The sequence below is a fragment of the Rhinichthys klamathensis genome, unplaced genomic scaffold (assembly GCF_029890125.1).
Source record: "Rhinichthys klamathensis goyatoka isolate OS25496 unplaced genomic scaffold, OSU_Roscu_1.1 h1tg000253l_1, whole genome shotgun sequence".
NCBI lineage: Eukaryota > Metazoa > Chordata > Actinopteri > Cypriniformes > Leuciscidae > Rhinichthys > Rhinichthys klamathensis.
The window spans coordinates 731032-753160 of NW_026606775.1; the positions used below are offsets into that span (position 1 = coordinate 731032).

The following is a 22129-nucleotide window of genomic DNA, read 5'->3' on the forward strand; positions in this document are numbered from 1 at the left end:
TACAAAGTCAATGCAAAGACGCGAATAGACGCATCATTCGCGCCGGGCGTCGCGAATGACGCGAACGTCTTTCGCGCACGTTGAAAAAATTTAACTCGAGCGAATGTTTTAAGCGTCTAACTAGACGCGATAGACGCGTATTTGACGCTCTATTCGCGTTCGGTGTGAACACACCATTAGGTTACCTTGTTTCAGCGACGCTTGGTGAGAGCATGGAGTGGATGTTTTCGGTTCAGATTCTGAATCATTGCAGTCCTACTGTTGTGGTAGTATGCCAGGTCTACTTTGCAGTAGACACATTGCACCTTGTTCTCTTCCTTTTTAAGTATGTAATGATCCCAAACTTTAGACATTCTCTGCCGTTTATGGACATCTTTACTCTCCGCCATCGTGCCAAATAAATTCAAAATGTATCACGCGCTATAGTATATAAATCCCTGCGCGTCAAGTGTGCGTCATAGGAAATTAACGAGGCTTCGAGGCAGAGTTTTTGCCTCGAGGAATTTTTGTAATCGAGTAACTCGAGGAATCGTTTCAGCCCTATATTATATATTATAATACAGTAGCAATATTATGTATGTGTATTATAGAACAGTACCAGTCAAAAGTTTGGACACACTTTCCTATTGGTGTGTACAAACTTTTGATGGGTACTAGAATACACAGCATTGCAAAACATTTATATATTTATTCTGTTTGTATAATCACTCAAATGTGGTGATCAAACACATGTGTGAGTGTGACAAATGTAATGGAGGCAGGGTGAATGATATAATGAGAATGATACATTTGAGCTGTAACCAAACTAGTTTGCATTACATGTTATATTATATTATAAATACTGTTGCATAATCTTCACTAACGACTTTGTCTTTTAATTTAGTCGCATTATATAAAACATAACTTGTATCAATAAATATATCAAAAGTGTCACTGACAAAACCTTATCTTCTTCTATTTTTAGTCTTAATTCCTCTAATCTCTACCAGTGGAGGAAGAACTCAGATCTTTTTACTAAAAATAAATTAATAATATCATAATGAAAACGTTTTAATTACATATGTAGGCCTACAGTACTTTTATACTATTTTTAAATAAGTAGTAAGCAAAATGTACTAAACGTGAAACAGTGTTATAATTATATAAATTATTGCTTGTGTAACGTAGCGGCATAATGAGCTTTAACACTGTGTCTAACTAAACCGGACACGGCCGTTGTTGCTCGCGTCGCAACAGCTGTTTACCCGAGACGCGAAAAAGTGCCTGTTACAAAGCAAATTGGGGCATCAGTTTACTGTCGGAGATTTGTCGCTCGCGCAACGCATTTTAATCAATGTTTCATCAACCAATCGCCTGGATTTGATAAATACATAAATATAGCAGAAAATAGATAATGTCGACACGGAGGCACCGGCGCGTGAACGGCAAATCGTCTCATAAATGAACCGAAAACTCAGCGTATAGACCTGACTCTGAGACATATATCTAAATTGAAATGTCTACTTTTAAACAGAACAATTCAAAGCGAAAGACAGACAGCTCTCTTCTGTAATCCGTATGAAATGTGCATTTCTCTCTGGCATGTTTACTGAAGATCGCGAGTCAGCGTTGTCAACTTTGCAGCGACACTGACTGAAAAGACTCGTTATTAATAAACAATTAAATATATTTGATGTATTCACAATCATTACTTTTGTCAGTTCTTTGTGACAGATTTTATGTGCTTTATTGGCATCGCCACCCTAACATGAATCACCGCACCCGCATTTTTTTAAATATTCATTTATCGGCCATTATAAATGCCGATACCGATAGTTAGGAAAATGCCTAATATCGGCCGATAATATCGGCCCGCCAATGTGTGTTTGAAGTGTATTGAAAGGTTAATTAAATATGATTTTCCTAGAGGAACTTTAATGTCACTAGGCTGACAGTAGTTAAAGTAGTATAAGTGGGACTGAGACAATACTAATAATTTTTTTTTTTTGGATCTTCAGAATAACCATTTGATAAAGGAATACTGTGAAAAGTAGTTATAATGCAAAATATAGTTAAAATTAATGTTATGAAAACAAGGGTATTGAAGAATTAATAAAACAGCACGATTCCCCTAAAGAGGGAACTTTAAGTGTCACTATGACAGGGGTGAGAGACTAGGTGGAAGAGGGAAGTGAAAAACAAAAAGGTTGTGTGAGACGTGTGAGAAAGAAGCGATCGACGTCATTTTCGCGCGAAGAAGAAAGCGACATAGTAAACAACTATGGATGACATACTGCAGATCTTGTTCTTGCTTCTCGGCATGTTTGTCACAAGAAACAAGCGCCGGCATTAGGCGTTTCTCAATACCAAGTAGCCTACGCAAAGTCCGACTCAGGAGAATGACTCCCGAGGACGCGAGTCCAGTAATTCTGCTAATGGAACAGCGCGTTCTTGAAAGCGCCACTCAGCTCGCTCTGCTACTCCGGTTATCTCTGTATGTACATTTTAGGCAACAATAAAACGAAATATGTTATAAAACACCACTCTGCTTCTTTTCGATTTCTTTTAAATACATTTTAAACATTATAAGCACACAAATGTGGTTCAGGCAACGTATAGCCTATTGATTAGGCTATATTCACTGCATGTATGTAGCCTATATTTATAACAAAACTAAATATAAAACACAACCCTGCCTCTTTTCGTTTAAATTTAAAAATATTAAACATATTCCAGGCAATATGTGCATTGGTACAAATGTTGCAATAAACAACATTACAGATGATCTTGTAATAAAATAAAATGACAAAACTCAACCCTATCTCTTTTTGTTAAATTTCAGTTTTATCAATAATAGCCATTATAAAAGTATAAGTAAAAGGTACAAAAAGCTATACAGTAAAGCTTTAATAACATAAAGCAAACAATTCAGTCAAATATACAAATTCAGCGCTCAAATGTATTAAGGGTGCTCCGATTGACCGGTCGCCGATCATAATCGGCCGATAATTGCTTTGGGATGTGTGATCGGCGGTCTCTATAAAGGCCGATCCAGAAAAGCCGATCAGATGACGCAAAACTCGCGAGACAATTTTTTTACGCCCTGGTAAAAATGGCTTCACCGGTCTGGCAATTCTACAACAGGGCTCTCAAGTGTCAAGCATTGAGCGTGACAGACACTCATTTCGGTCTTTTGTCACGCTCTCCCGCCACACATTGTATTTCTCACGCTGAAAAACTATTTGTAATATATTTAATATGCCGCAGCGGCCAAAACTCTGGCCGCGCCACTCTCACTGTGGAACCGGCATGAATCAAGCGTGTTTCCTCTGGTGTTGTTCGTCGAGCTACACAATAGCCAATCAGAAAATAGCACTATTGTATCTGGGTAAGATTTAACGCAACAACCAATGACAAAAATGTATCCGCCTAGCCATTTGACCTCACTGATTTCCGTTAATAATAGCAGAGGTTTATGGGTCAAATGTAAACGAATGGTGCCAAACTGCCAAATGCGCTGTTTTATTGGTCGGTGCAGCGCTAGTGAGATTAGTCATTTTAATTTATTTGTTTCCCTCTGAAACTTTTATTGAAAGCTAGTGGCTTCTTTTTTTTTTTTGATTCTGCCTATTTTTTCCCCCCAAATGAATGCAGCTGGAATTAATGCAATAAATATATTTTTGACAAAAATTTCAAATTGTTTGTGGTCTATAACCTGTATCAGAATGAGGTTCGCAATGGTGCGCCCAGAGGCATGGGTTGAAAACCCAGTCAGTGACGTCACGATATGCAAATTTGTTTAAATTCATACCGACGTAATCACCATGACCAAAATTGTCCTTTTTTTTTTACATTGAATCTTGAAAAAATAATATATAGACCTACCGACCCTTTTGTTTTTTTGCTGTTACTGTGAAACTGCTAGTGTTGCGGAGCGGGCGTGTTACGGATACGTGGTGTAAATTTTTTAGCAATCAAAAAGCATGTCTAATTAATTGAAATAATGTATTATGAATCACTAAACATAAAAAATTCACACTAATTCTGTTGTGTTTTTTCTGGTAATAAAATGAAGACATAAAACACCAATTTTATCATTTATCATCAATTTTAATCATATGAAATTAAATAAAATTTTTGTCAAATAGCGTGCTCCACAATGAGCTTTACTGTTAAATTAAAACATGGATTATTCCTTAAAAAACTGAATTGAACTGAACTGAAACTGAAAACTGAACTGGGCGGGCCGCCCCCCCAAAACAATGGTAGGGGAAACACTGTTAATCAAGTTGTCAGCGTTCGCTCAAACTGATTTGCTGAAATGAAAACAGGTATGAGTGCCATACAATGAGATTGCTGTTTGGGCATTAGTTACGGCATATCTTCTGCTTGTTCTAAAAAGCTGAAAAATTCCAGAAGAACTGTTATTTTAACAGGAAATATATCTATGATGAACTTATATTTGGCATCTAACACGTACACACTGGGGAGTAAAATCTAAGAATTTATTAGCCAATGGCTAGTAATAATAGACATTATTTAGTCGCCCAGTGTGGAATTTATTCGTGAGTGATTTAATCGCATTGTAGAGGGTTGGGCCACCATATCGGTATCGGACGATATATTATGTTATCGTTTTAGGCCCGATAAGAACTAGAGTTGTTCCGATTCCGATACTAGTATCGGAAATGCCGCCGATACCAATAAAAATTCTGGCATCGGTATCGGCGAGTACTTCTATCCGCGTACCGATCCGATACCATTTTCTTAAACAATAACTAGTTATCCACGCTAGCTTTGCGTAACGCTGCAAATCGGAGCTCAATTCTTCTTCGCTGCTCTAAACAGTGGTTGCTTGTGGCGACACAGGAAGTCGTGCTGTTGCCATATAAGCAACCACTGTTTAGAGCAGCGAAGAAGAAAACGCGCGCGCCCTGCAGTATGTCCGCAGTTTGGCAGTTTTTTAGACTGGACAACCAGCTAGTAAAACGGCGACATGTCTCATATGCCATAGCTACTTCAATTTCGAAGGGGTGGAACAAGTATTAGCAACTTCAAGTAACACCCGAGTAACCCCGCAGAACACGATTACACAAAGGCAAGGGCAGAGAAGGATGAGCCGCGCCAGAATCAACAATCTCTGAAAGCTTCATTCAAACGAAGAGAAATGTTTTCAAAAGACAGCCAACGAGCGATAAATATAACCGACAACATGTAAGTTATTAAGTTTATTATTCTGAATGACCAGACGATGTCAAAACTGAAATGCCGTTTATTTAACAAAACTGTTTATGGACCTTAAATTATAAAGAGATAATTTTCTTATATTATTTATATATCATTTTTTAGATTCCTAGATTTATTTGTTGCACTTTTTTTTATACAGTTATATATTGTAAATCTAAAATACCTTTTTTCAGTTTACAGATGTGTGGCTGCATTTTAAGTTCTTTTTCACTTAAGAAAGATAAATAATATATTGCTGTGAAATGTATGTCAGATAATAAAAATACTCTAGTTAACTCTATGTATTTGTTCATGTTTAATTAAAGTCTGAAGCACACCATAAAATAATTCTATCAATTCATACAGTACTAGTATGAATTGCAGCTGTATAGATACTGTACACACCCAGGTATCGGATCAGTAATACTCGGAATCGGTATCGGGAAGGGAAAAAGGGTATCGGAACATCTCTAATAAGAACATTTGGCCGATATATTTAAAGCCAAGATTTAAAGATCTGCCAATATATCGGTTTTCAAACATTAAGAATTATCGTTAACAGCCTAAATTTTCATATCGAATATTAAAATAGCTGCCTTCTCTGGATTTAGACATTGTTGGAAATGTTTGGCATAATGCAAGTACACATGTCAACAAAATATTTAACATTGTTCTACTGGTTTTTGGATGTTTTCATCTAAAAATCGTACATATTGTGCCTTCCAAACAATTAAAACTGCTATATACAAGGTTATGAATGTTTAAATGCATTTCTCTATCATTTATGATCCAAATTATTGACGAATCAAGAACTGACACCAACCTATTTGTTCCTCAGTATCTTCATGTTTTATTCCGGATGGTTCTGGATCACTCATGTCTTCAATCTCCACTTTAATAAACTCCATCTTTAACAGTCACACAGATTTCAGCTTCTACTCCTGGAGTTTGTCCTTCTCTTGTAGGATGATGGGAATATTCTCAGTATTTATTGGTGAATTGTTGTGGGATGGATATCAGCTCTGCCAAATTCAAAGAGACTTAATTACTTCACTTACCGTATATTAAAATTAAATTGAACAAGTTCTGTTTTCTGATATAAATATTAAGAATTGGATGCAGTTGCATAACAGTTGCATTTAAAACAAGGTATGTTTAATTGTCCAAAGACAGAGAAACAACAGGGCCATCATGTTTAACTGAGCTGCTGAAAAGCCTCTGTCTCAAAAAGTTCCCTGTTTTCAACTCATTCATTATGGTAATGTCTGAGATCTTCTGTAAAGTGGCACATAAAGCTCATTTTATTGGTCTCAAATTCAATAGACTATAACAGAGTCTGTGGAAAAACTCTATGCCAACATAATATTACACTCTAATTAAAAATAAACCAGGACATACAATGCGCCTTGTGTGTCCTGGTAACATGTCTCACCTGCAGACTGGAAATATACGGCATCCGAAGAAAATATTCCACATTTGTCCTTCATTCACGATCGTAAACAGCGTCACTTTCAGCCTCGACTGGTGAAAGTTTCAGCTCGTCTCTGGCCCTTTCCCACTCATCATATGCTTCATATGCACGTTCGGTCTTGTGGACTTACAATGGCTGCCGCGTGCGCGTGTCCGTTAAGTCCGTGAGACCGTAGATTGTCCCATTTGTCTTTTTAAGTCTTAGAAGGGTGCGATACTCACTTTTGCCTTGACTTCTTCCCGACAACCAAAGCGGCGTTACAGACGAAAATGCGGACTCAGAGGAAGAAGACCGCGAGTGCTTATGGTGCCATTTCGGACAGGGCCTTTCTCGTGTCTCTCGCGCTTCACTCTTCTGCGCATCCTCAGTGCGCAGAGTGTCATATTTCTTAAAGGGGCCGCATATTCTTAAGTAAATCACTTTTCGTCACTGATACGGAGCAAAATACACTATCGTCATATTTATGACTTCGACAGTCTAGTCACCTGAACTGGGTTAATCAAACCTTATCATTATCAACAAAAATCTATCTTTTTGTTGACAGACTAAAAACTTGTTTATGGAGCTGTTGTAACAAAATCAATTTCATAGTGCGATCGTGCTCATAGATGGGAAAACACTACTTTTGCTTGTAAATGTTGCTTGATTTTATGATATTTGCTTGTATTAATCCAACATCAGATAATTATTTAAAAAAAATTGACATTTTTTTGGTCCCTTCATCTTACAGGTAAGAGGTAAAAGTAACAGGATAGTGAAACGGGGTAGAGATCAATTAGACTAAATCACTTCGGTGGAAACTAAATAGAAATTATCATTCTCACTTAACAAATCAAACACAAATGAATTTAACATTTTTCTAAATGTTCTCTTTTAAACTAAAAGCCTGAAAGAGTTGTTTTGTGCAGTCTTGTGACCACAAATAAACAGAACCGAACACGACTGAATAAGTAAATGTTATTTTATGTGAAACAACGTTAAAGCCTAATTTGATTTAATATGGTCTGTTAAAAAAAAAAAAGCCCTTGTGGCCCGATGGTGGAAATGTGAAAAATAATTTCTGACTGGCATATAAATTAACAAATCAAACAAATGCCAAGAGGTAAAAGTGAAGCCCCTACCAGACAGAATCAGTCTAGACCAATGGAGAGTACGGCTGTGTTCAAAACACACATGATTTCTCTCATGGTCTGTATTTTCTGGTGCTATTTAGAGCCCAGCAGTGAAAAACTCTTTCCACAAACATATATATTAGATATTCTCAACTGCATAAACTTTCAGGTGTCCCTCAGGCCTACAACCCAGTTGCACTATTGACACCTGCGCAGGTAGTAGACGCGGGAAGTTGAATAAAGCATCACTTTTAGAAATAAAAGACCAGCACCACAGCGTTTAACTGCTGTGCAGCGTTTCTGTTCAAGAAATATAATTTGTAACAATAATAAAAATAAATAAATAGAAACATAATAACATATTCATGTTTCTTTTTAGTATTACGCCAACCAGCAGAACCAAATTATCACGTATGATTACATATGTGATAATTTGGGTTGATTTCACAATACGTTCCAAACATATTTATCACAGAATTAAGATAGGATGTTTTAACTCATTAATATGATTAAAACTATATAATTCATTTTCTCTGTTCAATAAATAGATCAATCAAGACAATTGACTCAAAAAGTTAAAATAAAGAAAAGTTTATTAAATGTCCATATAGAGACAAATCTGTTCAACAGAAAGATGTGCAGCTGAGGAAAAACAAGTGCTGGAAATGACCTGGACTGGAGAATTACATGATGGAATTTGCAGAACGGTGCCGGAGTCAGAGTCCACAGAAAAATCCCAAAACGGGAAAATCCAAAAGACAAAAAACTTTTACTGAGAAACAGTAAAAAATAGAAAAAGCTTGGCAACAGAACATGAACCTGGCAGAGAGAGCCGTAACAAACCACAACTGCATGAACAATCTGACAAAAGACAAGATAAACAGAGGGATAAACATAGGAAGCAGGTAACAGGTTAAGACCATCAGACTGTAAGCTGAACAATTAGTATTGCTATGGAAACACCAACCCAGAAAAAAGACGGTAATGCCGAGTTCAGACTGCACGATTTTAGCCCCGATTTTGGCTCGCCGACAGGTTTTGAGAAATCGCCGACAAATGCCCGAAATCACAGGCAAATCGGCGCTCGTTCACGCGAGTGACAATCACGCAGTGTGAATGAGCAAAGACGCGATCTGAAAGAATCGCCGACGCCCGTGAGATATTTGGCATGCTAAATATCTGGACCTGTCGGCGATTCACAATCCTGCTGTGTGAATGTGTTCTGACTGAAAACTACATCGGCGATGACCGACAGCCAATGAGAGAGCAAGATACAGGGAGGAGGAGGAGGAGTTATAGACCAGAATATCAGTATTTTAATAGATGGGCCTATATTTACAATTATATCAAACAGAAACAAAAGCACAAACATTTGCATGACCAGCAGCAACAGCAGGACATGTGCAAAATTATTTATTTACCCCCAACTCTCTTTGCAAAACACAGTCCTTGCTCCCCTCGTCTTCCCAACCATTTCCTGCATAAACTGTTTATTATTTTTTTCCATTTTCGCTACAAATCAGTGCACAGACAATTTGTAGGCTATCATTTTTAATAACAAATTCAGTGTCGCGCGAGAACTCCGGTCTCACGCACGCGTGATCTTCCGTTATTTCCTATCACTTCTCGCGTTTGTTTGGTTGTGAAACGTAGTTTGCGGACCAGGCAGAAGTTGTCGGCGATTCTTTCTTTTGTAAAGTCATGCAGTGTGAAACCTCCTGTCGCTGATCCATCGTGCAGTGTGAACACAGCAGTAACTGAATGTTACCCCAGATAGTCATGCAGTGTGAAAACAACAGTGACCCGATTATTTTGAAAATCGTGCAGTCTGAACTCGGCATTAGACAAAAAACTCACAGGAAGGCCAGTGGACAGACAGACAAAATGTTGTTTCTGTTCTCCAAGCTTTTCACTAAATTTATAAAATGAATGATAGGGAAGGCAATTTCTGAGAGACTAGCCATAGGAAATTAGCTTTGAAAGTATGAGATCCCACCCTCCCTTCAGAGGGTCTCCAAAGCGCTCGGGTAGAAAGTGGGTTGCCATCTTGTAATTACGGCTACGACTTGGCGTGAGGCAGGGGCGGAGTGGCAATCGGGAGAGTCGGGAGTTTCCCCGGTGGGCCGGTAGTGTTTCGAGGCCCGCGAGGGCCGGTCTGATAATAGTTATACCATGTTAAGTGTTATAGCCATGCGCACTTGAGGCCCAAGCGAGGGGGGGAAAAAAAACGTGTTTTTCTTACATTTTTGATAACGGAGCGTATATTTGCACTAAGTGCCTGTCTTTTCTGCAAAAAGACACCCGTCACGCAGTAGCTAAAGTGGCGTAGGTCGTAGGGTGTGAAGTGCTTGATATCAACTTTTGACGCGTTCGACCCGAGTTCGACTCCGCCTTTTGCCGAACTCTTTCTTCTCCCTTTTCCCAACACATATGAGATGTAAACTGTACCGCCTATACCATAAAGGTCTCGCCTTATATTTTGACAACGAACTAAAATCGAAACCATGATATGACTTTGTGCCTTTATAAAACAGCACAATACTTTAATTAAGTATATAGGCATCCTGTTTGTGCTGCGTGATTGAAAGAAAAGTGCGCTCTTTGCTCACGCGATCAGCATGGTGATCTGGTGTTTTCTCCTATAAAAGCGCAAGGGTTTATTTCTTGCCAGTGAAGAAATTAGGACAAAAGTATTTAAATTTTGCTATAGGCTACTAGGCCTATAGTGTAATGTAGGCTAAAATATACTTCGGAAATATTCATTTTCATTTTTACAGTACATTTTAGGCTTTATGGATTTTACGTCATAGGAATAATTATATAAATCATTATTACAGTATTATAATAATTGTTTGGCATCCTAAAACACCATTGATAATGTAATGTAGACTGAGACTCTCATAACTAAAAAGATGTTTGAGCCCTCTTTAATGTCCAGGTACAAATCAATGCTTTTTCTTTGTTCAATGAGCAGTTCATGGGTTGAAGCTCTTAATTTTGATCTCTCAAAGAGCACCAGATTGATGCATTTAACCTTAAAATGTACACAATTTTCTTGCGGGGGACCATGCCCCCGAACCCCCCTAAAGGCACAGAGGTCCACCCAACATAGTTTTACAAAATCCTATGTGAAAGAACAACCATTTATGAACTTTAATCCAGCATAGTACAACAAAGTTCCTTTTAAGTCATTAAAACTGTAAATGCCATATTAAAATGTCCTTGGACAAAATATACATTTGGCCTGCCTAAGAGGGGACCTACAAGACATTGTGCCCAGGGGCCTCTGAACTCTTAATCCGGCACTGCCGGCGACGAGGGCCGGTGGTCTACAAAATTTCCCGGTTGATTTTTTGGTCCCACTCTGCCCCTGGCGTGAGGCGCAGCATTGGACATTGAAATTGCAGATATTTAGAGCACTTCTATTATTGATTGCTATCAGGAGTTTCAACCAGTATAACAGAAGAGTGTTTATTAAAAAAACAATTGCCTACCCTCACCTTTAATCTAGATCAGGGATGGGGAACATCAGTCCTGGAGGGCCGCTGTCCAGCAGAGTTTAGTTCCAATCTTAATCAAACACACCTGAACAAGCTAATCAATGTCTTCAGGATCACTAAGGCTACATTTACACGACGACGATATGCTTAAAATGGAGAAGTTTTTCCTTTGAGTTTTCTGCATTCAGATGACACCACTGTCCACATGGATCCGCGAAAACGACTAAAAACCCTGTATTCTGCTGCCGGGCCATTAGATGGCGATGAAACATTATAGATTGATTACGTAATACACATATGTGTGAGGTCATCGTCTTCAGAGATTGGCGTTTTTGTCGTTTACAGAGACCGTTTTTAAAAACGTACACTTTGAAACCCCTTTTTCATAAGTTTGCGTTTTCAGGCACCCAAAATGCCATTGTCATGTAAATGAACGGCCAAAACGCATAAAAAGTTTTACGTTTTTAGTTGGTCTGAGCTAAACTCTGCGGCCCTCCTGGACGGACATTCCCCATCCCTTTTAGAACAAAGTAACTCTGTATTTTATCTCACAGAATTTACTTTAATGTATTGTTTTATATATATATATTTTCATATGAGCGTGAAGGCTTGATAAATGTCTAAAACTCTTCTCACAATGAGTACAGTGGTACGGCTTCTCTCCAGTGTGAAGTCGCTCGTGTGATTTCAGGTTTCCAGATAGAGTGAATCTCTTGTCACAGTATGAGCACTTGTAAGGTTTTTCTCCAGTATGAATTCTTTGGTGTAGTTTCAGATTGTCATCTCTAGTAAAGCTCTTCCCACAGTCACAACACACATGATCTCTCACTTCATTGTGTGCTTTCTGGTGATGTTTAAAATGATCCAGCCTTGAAAAACTCTTTCCACAGAGAGAACACACATAAGGCCTCTCGTCTGAATGAACTTTCAGGTGAGTTTTTAGATTTGATGATGAAATAAAATATTTTCCACACTGATAACAGTTAAATGGTTTTTCTCCAGAGTGAATGCGTAGATGATATTTGAGACCTGATTCACCAGCATAACTCTTTCCACACTGAGTGCATGGATACGGTTTCTCTCCAGTGTGAATTATCATGTGTCTGTTAAGGTTTCGTTCGTTTTGGAAACTCTTTCCACACTGAGAGCAGGTGTGCAGCTTTTTGGCTTTTGTTCCTTGAGTTTTGAAGTCATGTTTCTCCTCCACTTCATTCAGTTTGTATTTTTGCTCCATCACTTCAATCTGGTCTAAAATAAACGTATTCAGTTTATGTAGAGTAAATGTGAAAATTCAAGTTAACATTACTAATGCAAAGACAACAACCGATCAGGGGTTTATTCCAGAAAGCAGGTTATGTGACATACCCGGGTATGTTTAAGGGTAATAAGTAAGTGGATAACCTTTCAACTTACTCTCTGAACATAACCTGATGAGGCTCCACTGGGCGTGACAGATTGTGCACAATATTATAGTTACGCCAATATATAAAGTACTATTAAAACAATGTAATGTTTATTTTATCCAAGGTCATTTTTATTACATGCTCTGGAAAAAATTAAGTCCACTGCAAAATTGGTAGTTTCTCTGGATTTATTACTTGTATTTATATACCTGTATTTGTTTGATTTGAAAATATTGTGATTTAGAGCATTTATTTGCAGAAAATGACAACTGGTCAAAATAACGAAAAAAGACATGTTTTCAGACCTCGAAAATCCAAAGAAAATAAGTTTATATTCCTTTTTAAATAACTCAATACTTATGTTTTAACTCAGGAAGACTTCAGAAATCAATATTAGGTGGAATAACCCTGATTTTCAATCACAGCTTCAGCATCAGTCGGTCATATTGTTGTTGGGTGACTTTATCTTTATGCCACTCCTGGAGAAAAAATTAAAGCAGCTTGGCTTTATTTAAAGTCCCCGTGAACCGGAAGTTGCAAACGACTTTTCTCCAGTGTTGTGACGTATTTCCGAGAGAAACGGAATACTAAATGAGGCAAAACAGTGGGCGTGGCTTTTTTCCCAACTAGCACCTGATTGGATCTAGAAAAGTAGGTGTTTTCATTCAGCCTGTCTACTGTCAGTTGGAGGGGCGTGATTACGGATGTTAAGCAGACGCCCAAACCGTGAAACCTACGTCATCAGGCAAGGTCCTCCAACGCAGAGGGGAGGGGAAATTTCAGATTTTGATTAAAGATTACGAAGCCAAAACATTTTTTTGTGTGGATTGACTTGCATGGATGAATTGTTCACCACAAAACGATCAATTTAGGCAAACAAAGTAAGTATGGTCAATTTTGATTTCATGGGGACTTTAATGGCTGGTTGCCCAGCACCTGGTTCTCTAATGGTTAGACAGAGACCTGGAAAGACCTACAACCCACACTCCCGTACCCACCGTGTCCGGAGCATGTTAAGGGTTTTCTGTTAGAACGGTGTAGTGTAAGCAGCCCTCAAGTTAATAACTAATGATATTTGCAATGGAAGTGAATCAATCAAAACTAACTTCAGCTGGACAATAACTTTATTCTAGAGCCGCAGTAGAGCCAAAACAATCTCTGTTACTTTAATTTCCTATTATCACTGTAACGCTGCTTTGAAACAATCTATATTGTTAAAAGTGCTATATAAATGAAGGTGACTTGACTTGACACAGCTATAACGATAGCGATATAGAGGAACAATATCGTTGGGATCAATTTCAGAATTAATTTGTACGATAAAACACTAACAGCCAATCAGAATCCATTCAAATGTGAAAGCTTGTGCATTTAAAATGGCAGATGGCATTGCGAATAAATTAATTATTAAATAATAAATAAAGTTCAGAAAAATCCTCCAATGTTTGACAATTCAAACTTTGAGGATACTTTAAAGAAAACGTATATGGAAAACAGTCGGTCATACCATCGGAATTAATGGTGAGAAGTATTAATGGAAAATTACCTCAGGTATCCAGCGCTAGTTTCGACAAAATTGTCTTGCTTCCTGTGAAGTTGCAGTGAAAATGACTAGCCATTGTTTTATTCCACTATATTGACTACGTCAGCTAAATTTACTGTTAGATTAGATCGATTACACAAGATTTACTCAAAACATAGCATGCTGAGGACATCTTATGGTTGAAGCTGTATAAATCTAACAAGAACAGCAAAAACATGTTCACATGTTGTACACTTTGAAACAGCAGCTTATGAGATTAGAATAAACAGACCATTATCATTCGTTGGTGTGGACGGAAATATAGTTATCATTATAGTTATCTTTCTTGGTGTGAATGGGGCGTAAGGATTGTTTTGTCCCACAGGATCCACACGGCCAGGCCAATGAAAGTGTGGATGGAGGACCACCAGATAAAGACCCTGTCATGGCCATCACAATCTCAGACCTAAACCCACTGAAAACCTCTGGAATGTGATCAAGAGGGAGTTGGAGGGTCATCAGCCATTAAATAAAGCCAAGCTGCTTTCATTTTTCACCAGGAGTGGATTAAAGTCTGAACTCTTTCCAAGTTAAAAGATAAGTATTGCGATTTTAAAAAATGAATACAAGTTAGTTTCCTTTGCATTTTCAAGGTCTGAAAACATGGCATATTTTTTCTGGTTTGCATTTGTATTTCATATTTTGACTAGTTGTCATTTTCGCTCTTAATTGCAATATTTTTATTTGAAAGAAATGTTGCCAATAGTTAGTAAAAATCAATCAAATTTTCAATCATCCAGATACATTTATAATAAATCCGGGGAAAACTGCTAATTTTGCAGTGGTCTCTTAACTTTTACATGATATAAAAATAAACATCATATACAATACATCATGCAGTACATCACATACGCATTTCACACATCATTGGTGTTGAAAGCACAGACTGTTATTTAGTTTAACAAATCTTTATTTTTATTATAGAATTAGCATCAAATAAACAATATAGTAGTTCTTATTCACAATGATTAAAGATTATTAAACAAAAAGTTTGAAGATTATTTGCGCAACCACTAAATAGGTGGTGATATGCACTAAGTATGTAAATAGCCATTAAACAAAAGAAGAAGAAAGTAGTAGTATAGCACGTTTTTTCTTAGTGTCCGTTTTATGGTGACTCGTCAATTCGTTGCGTTTTTATTACCAGCACACTTCGAGTAAGCAAGATTTGGGTTAATCGACCGAGAGTTTATAGTATCTTTGACGGTAAGATAACCTCGCTTTCTGGAAAACCCCCAGGTAACTGTTAGTATCCAATATCAGATCTTCAAAAGGATAGTTCACCCAAAAATTAAAATGACCCCATGATTTACTCACTCTCAAGCCACCCTAGGTGTATATGACACTCTTCTTTCAGACGAATACAATCGGAGTTAGACTATATTAAAAAATGTCCTGGCTCTTCCAAGCTTTATAATGGCAGTGAATGGCCGTGTCTGTCCATCAAAGTGCATCCATCCATGATTAAAGTGCTCCACAGTTTAGGGGGTTAATAAAGGCCTTATGAAGAAAAAAAATCCATATTTAAAACTTTATCGACTAAAATAACTAGCTTCCGGCAGACGGTCGTACGCAACGATTTACTGCGAAAGAGTAACACTTGACCTGACGCACAAAACGTTATGACAAATGCGGAAGCGCAGAAGAAAGAGCAAAACAAAACACCAGAGTCAAGAATTAGAAGTCTAAAACAACAATTTTTAAAGAGAAATGTTGGAGGAGCTTGAGTTTGTTGCCCAGCCTTGTTTGTGTGTTTGTTTGAGAGGCGTCAAAGCTTACGCTACTCCTACGTCATACTTCGTCAAGTGTTACTCTTAGCGTAAGTCGACTTGTGCAGGCCGTCTGCCAGAAGCTAGTTATTTTAGCTGATAAAGTTTTAAATATGCATATTTTTCTTACATGACTTCGCAACAAACGCATTGCTATTCATTGCTATTATAAAGCTTGGAAGAGCCAAGACCTTTTTTAATATAACTCCGATTGTATTTGTCTGAAAGAAAAATGTCATATTACCTATACCTAAGATGGCTTAACCGTACGTTCACACCGCCGCCGGCGAGAGCGGCAAAATTCGCTCTCGCCGCCCTGTCAGCGACGCCGTGGAAAGATTCGTGGACGCTCTGATGCTCTGACGTAGATCGAATGCTTGGTCTTTTTTAAAACTTTTTTTTAAAGGGGCCGCAAAGCAAACAAGCATGTCGATCGTTATGTTTGCAGAAAATTGATCGATGGAAAGAACTTAACAATAGGCTATGTGCACAAGCGTAATTTCGAACTTCCGCTATTGTCAGAAGTCGGCATGTCAGTTTCCGGTTTACGGCTGTTCATCCGCATCCGCTATAAACGAACAAGATGAGTGCTGCTGTTGTACGAAAAAAAGAGTTGTTAAACACATCTAAGTTTCTAAGAACTGTAGGTGGATCTATCATCTAACGCCCGTTTCACACATACCCCGTTTGCAGTGCGTGTTGCGGTGCAGGAGCAACGCGCGCTATAGTGCTTTCACATATGATGCGTTTGCAGTGAATAACTGATCCGCGGCTAACGAAATAAACAAATTAAAAATCATTTGTTTGGTGTGGCTTTTGTGTTCATGGTTAAATGCTATTCTAATTTGCATTCCCGCTGAAAAACAAGCGTTCTAGCACGAATATCTTGCCTATAAATAGTGTTGCGCGCCTTCTTATAAAATTCAAATGATCAACCTCTCCTCTATTTTGCTTGGGAACTAATGTGGTCGGAACCAAAGTTACTTGACTGCGTTCTCTGGAATCCTCTCAAACGGAGCACATCTACATTCCGATTGGTTGCCGCCGGTTGCCGCCGAACCGCGTCAGTTGAGCTGATTTCAACTTCTTCTCGCCGCTCCTCGCCGCTCTCACCGTCCAAGACGCGCCGCGCCGCCCTCGCCGGAGCTCGCCGCCGGCTCTCATTGAAAATGAATGACTTCCGGCCACTTTGACGCTCTCGCCGCCGGCGGTGTGAACGCACAGTAAGGGTGAGTAAATCGTGGGGTAATTTTCATTTTTGGGTGAACTATCCCTTTAATGTGAAAAGGGTTAGTTCTGTCATTCATTTGATTCATAATATGATTAAAATGTAGATGAAAAATGCTAGAAACAAGTTAATGATTTAGATGTATTCTTGTATCATGTATCATCCATATACTGATGTTTATTTCACAGCAACTAAAGCAGTCAACAATGAAGAATCAAGAATGGACACCAACCTATTTGTTCCTCAGTATCTTCATGTTTTATTCTGGATGGTTCTGGATCAGTCATGTCTTCAATCTCCTCTTTAATAAACTCCATCTTTAACAGTCACACAGATTTCAGCTGTTACTCCTGGAGTTTGTCCTCCTCTTGTAGGATGATGTGAATATTCCCAGTATTTTATAGGTTTCTGTTGGAGGGACATCAGATCTGCCAAATTCAAAAAGAAGTTACTGAATTTATACTGAAATACTTGTTTTAATACCCCCCCTCAACAATAAAACATAAGCTCAAATATGTGAACTTGCAACAGAACACATTTTATTTTATATTATTTTACATTTGATTGTTTTGTTTATTTCTAAAGAACCCCTGTTCTGTCTGAGCGCATTTTTAAACTCCTTTTAAAAATGTCAAAAATTGCATATGACTAGGATTAATTATTATGAATTAACCCTAAATAAGATAATAACATTCTAAGTATTAATTAATCATCCATCGTATATCGTCTTTTATTATCTGTCTGCAAGCTGCTAATGTATGAAATATTATAGATTATCCAAATTGAAAAAAAAAAATATATATAATACATACCGGCTTCTACCTGGGGTATTCGCTTCTATATTCATCGTTAGGATACCGCCTGGACAGAACCACTGACATTTTTACCCATTCGGCCATATATTAGGAGAGCCTCTTGATCTCTACACGGCGCGGCGCGTGTTCACAGCGCATGGTCTCACCCTCTGTCGCAAGGGAAACAAATACGCTAAAACGCAAACGCACACAAATAAGCTTATCTAAAATCCTTATGTATTTGTTCAACTATGCGTAGGCCTATGTAAAATACGGGACAAATTGCCCCAGATAACAAAATCTCCACACACACAAAAAAAATCGCATTTAAAAAAAATAAAACATTTAGCCAGAATAGCTACTCGTCGAAACACGTAATTAAAAGTCACAGCAGACATGAAAAAATTGCGAAATGTGGTGATACAATACCAAATTGGCAACACTTCCAACTACACCTGTTGAAAGTTTTGGCCACAGTCTGTGGTTTTTCGGCAGGACTCGAGTCACTCGACTCATCTCGCCTCGTCTCTCGCGTTTCTCTCTTCTGCGCATCCTTACTGCGCATGGTGTCATATTTCTTAAAGGGGCCGCATATTCTTAAATAAATCACATCTCCGCACTGTAACGAAACAAACAGGCCTACACTATCATCAAACATGTCTTCGAAATTCGTCACCTAATGTTGTTTTATCAATATCTTGATAAAGATCTCTTTTCGTTTTACTGTGGTTAAAACTAAAGTGCCTCGTTGTTTTTGAAATTGTTTCACATTTTCATGTTTTAAATTCATATTTGAGCACATATTCAGGAAAACAATACTCTTGTATGTAGTTGCTTGATCATAATATACTTGTCTATCCTACATAATAAAAGAAACAGGAAAAACTCGTTAGAGAGGTTTTTTGGGGTTTTTTTTTTGCCCCTATTTGTTTTATTTTGGGGGGCATTTTGATATTGTATGGCATTTCTGGACAGGAAACAGTAACTATAGTGTGATGGGAGATATATCTATTACACTAAATTAATTACTGGAAACTTAATAGAAATTACTGTGTTAAAAAAAAAAAAAACTGTGCAATAAATGCATATCATTTATCAATATTTTTCTAAATGTGCACTCTTTTCTGAAAAGACTGAACGAGAAGTGGGCAATTGATGTTGAAAAGACATCAAATTGATGTCAAAATCAACGTCAAGGAACAGGTCAAATATGCAAATCAAATTGACGTCAAAACCAATCCTTGACATTGATTTGATGTAAACTGAATGTCAAACATATTGACCTGCATATACATGTGCAGTCCTGCAACCACAATTAAAAAAGGAGTAAATGCAATTGAAGATGTTTTTATGTGAACAATGATATAACCTAATTTGATATGGTCTGTTAAGAGTAAGTATTTACCATGTAAGTATTTTTTTTGTTTTTACCACATTGAAAACAGATTAAATTTACAAATGATCATTGAGACTGCTTGTGCATTTGAAACTCTTTTAAGTCAAGGAAAGGAAAAGGATATGCTACCCGCCCAATTTTGATATTCTAGATTTTATCAACTGGCCAGCATTTTGAGATTGCAGGATAATGCGATGACAGCTCGCTTAAGTAATGAGGAGTTAAACCATTCAGGGCTTTATAAGTAATCAGCAAGATTTTTTAAAGTATAGGGAGCCAATGCAGTGTTGACAGAAGTGGGCTAATATACTTCCTGGTTCTAGTAAGGACTGTAGCCGCTGCGTTTTGGACCAACTACAGTTTGCTTTTTTAAGCGTGCAGGGCAACCACCCAGTAGAGCATTACAATAATCTATCCTAGCCTACATTTGACATTGAGAGCATATGCCATTATTTAGAGATATTATTAGGATGGAAAAATGCAGTTTTACATATGCTAGAAATGTGGCTTTCAAATGAAAGATTGCTAGCAAAGAACACACCCAGGTTCCTAACCGAAAACAAAAACTAGCTTATTAAGTGTTGAGGTTTTTGATATTAACTGTTTTAGGTAAACCATAGAATTAAGTAGTAGGAAATTACACGTCATCCACGAAAGTACACGACATCACATTTTTTATATTAACAATGCATTCCATTAGTTTTGTGAATTTGTATGTTTCATCAGGCTGGGGGGGTGGGCGTCCTGGAGTCTTCCTCGGGAGGGTCAACAGGGACTGAAGACTCCAGGACCGTACCGGCAGTTCGGGACACCGGGGCAGAGCAGGCTGAGCAGATGGTAATGATGTTACATATGACACTGAAGCTTCGATGTGCGTATCGCGATGCAATTTCTATTGAACCCCCGTATCGGGTTGTGTATTGGTTTCCCAGAGTCACGTGATCAATGACAAATGAAGCCTCACTTTCTGTCCAATCACGTGCGCGTTTCGCTTTGGGCGTCAGCAGACTCGAACCCCAGATCTTACTCAACGAGTCCTTGTTGGCTCAGTCTGGTTGATGGGTTTGTAAAGAGAGTGCTGTACTTTGAAAGTTAATCAATACATTACATTTAAATAACCAAAACTACTTATTCTTTTTTGTTGTTGTTGTTGTGTCTTTTTGTTTTTGTAAAATCTTTGCACTTTTGGTGTTTTTTAGGTATTATTATTGTTGTTTGGGGATAGGCTGGGCTTAGGGGAGAGGGGATAGGGTGTTGGTGTTTGGTGAAGGGTTTGTTTGGCAATGGCCAAAAAAAGAAAGACTTCCCCTATCTGGGAATATTCTGAGCTTATAGCTTCCAATGTATGTATGCATTTCTAAAAAAGAAGAAGAAAAAATAAATATTTATTTATTTATATATTATTTAAAATTGTACTTATTTTATTGTTGTATTTTATAATTGTTGACCGTTGGTGTGTCTTATGTTCAGTCAATGTACATGTACAGTCACTCCCAATCATTTTTTGTTCTCCTCACACTTCTGATGTGGAAACCTTTGTCTTCTGTTGGACAGTGCTGTAGACCAGCACAAACAAAGCTCACTGTAAAAACGGCAATTAATAAAATGTTGGAAGAACAAAAATATTTAAGTTGAACCAATATTCATGCGTGGGATTAGTTAAGAAGACATATTATATTAAGTCTGCAAAAATATATTTGAAAAAAAATTTAATGAAGGGATATTTTCAAATCCAGTCAACTTTAGGATGGCTAATGTTGACTGGACTAATAAACACAAATCTAGCCAATATTTGCTAAAAGTATTAAGGCCAGCTATGATACAATATTTTAATGCGTAAAACAGAACATATTTGTTGTTTTGTTGTTAAAATGAACATTTATAAACATTTAATAAACATTTGATATAGGCTAATATCAAAACAATATTTATCAAATTGTCGAGGTTTCGTTTCTGCACTATGAGAGTGGATGGATCCTATACAACACTTTAATATATAAAACCTTTATTTTTTAAATCTTGAATTTAACCCGTCTATTTTTGGTAATAAATACAATATAAAAGCGCATCGCTACATTTAGAATGGAAGGATCTGGATTATGGCTCACTTGATTTTGCGGAAGGATACAGCATTTGACTTCGCGGGTTTTACAAGGCAGTGGCTCGGCTGCGGTACTGCAGTGCCGGAGACTTTTTGTCAAAGACGGTCATACTTAACACTCAAGGTAAGTGGCTCTGAATAAATGATCGATTTTAAACATAATAACGACAAAAATGTACAACATATGTGATGGTTTTGTGTTGTTACGTCCTGAGACGGATTTAGAAATGTTTTTATAAGTTATGTCCGAGAGAAAGTTAAGTGTAACGTTATGTCAAGTTCACTCGGCACGGAATATGTTAAATTGTAGAATATGTTCAAGTTTATCGACAAAAACGTATTATGTACAACATATTCGTACAACGTAAACATATATCAGTTGTTTTTGCGTAGATATTTATAAGCGTAAGTTACATTTAAAACCGTAAAACGTTAAGCCTATGTCCGAGGGGAAGGCCGCCATTAACGTAACGTTACGTTTAACTAAGGGAACGTGGTATCTCGTTTAATTCATAAAACATGTAAAATGTACTACTATAATGTGTAATAGCTTTAATTTCGGGATGTT

At 37.6% G+C, this 22129-nt stretch overlaps 2 protein-coding genes across 8 annotated transcripts in view; both read right to left on the reverse strand.

Moving 5' to 3' along the window:
- LOC130101124 (oocyte zinc finger protein XlCOF6-like) overlaps positions 1–22129 on the reverse strand; it is a 297964-nt gene that overhangs the window by 26720 nt on the left and 249115 nt on the right. For 2 of the 7 annotated variants that reach the window (XM_056266707.1, XM_056266706.1), the window contains one exon: positions 12481–12536. The exons of 2 other annotated variants lie outside the window; for them this stretch is intronic. In XM_056266707.1, coding sequence (XP_056122682.1) covers positions 12527–12536 — 10 coding nt within the window. In that variant the 3' untranslated portion in view covers positions 12481–12526. Of the gene's footprint in view, positions 1–6637; positions 6764–12480; positions 12537–17502; positions 17664–22129 lie in introns of those variants that run through there. 3 more of the 7 variants (XM_056266699.1, XM_056266700.1, XM_056266705.1) reach the window with 3 other exon arrangements.
- On the reverse strand, positions 11836–12522 carry LOC130101153 (gastrula zinc finger protein XlCGF49.1-like). The gene has a single exon (XM_056266744.1). The coding sequence runs from the start codon at positions 12520–12522 to the stop codon at positions 11851–11853; it is 672 nt and encodes a 223-aa protein (XP_056122719.1). The 3' UTR covers positions 11836–11850.

Coding starts and splice junctions, on each gene's coding strand:
- LOC130101153 (XM_056266744.1), bottom strand. CDS start 12,522: ATGGAGCAAAAATACAAACTGAATGAAGTGGAGGAGAAACATGACTTC.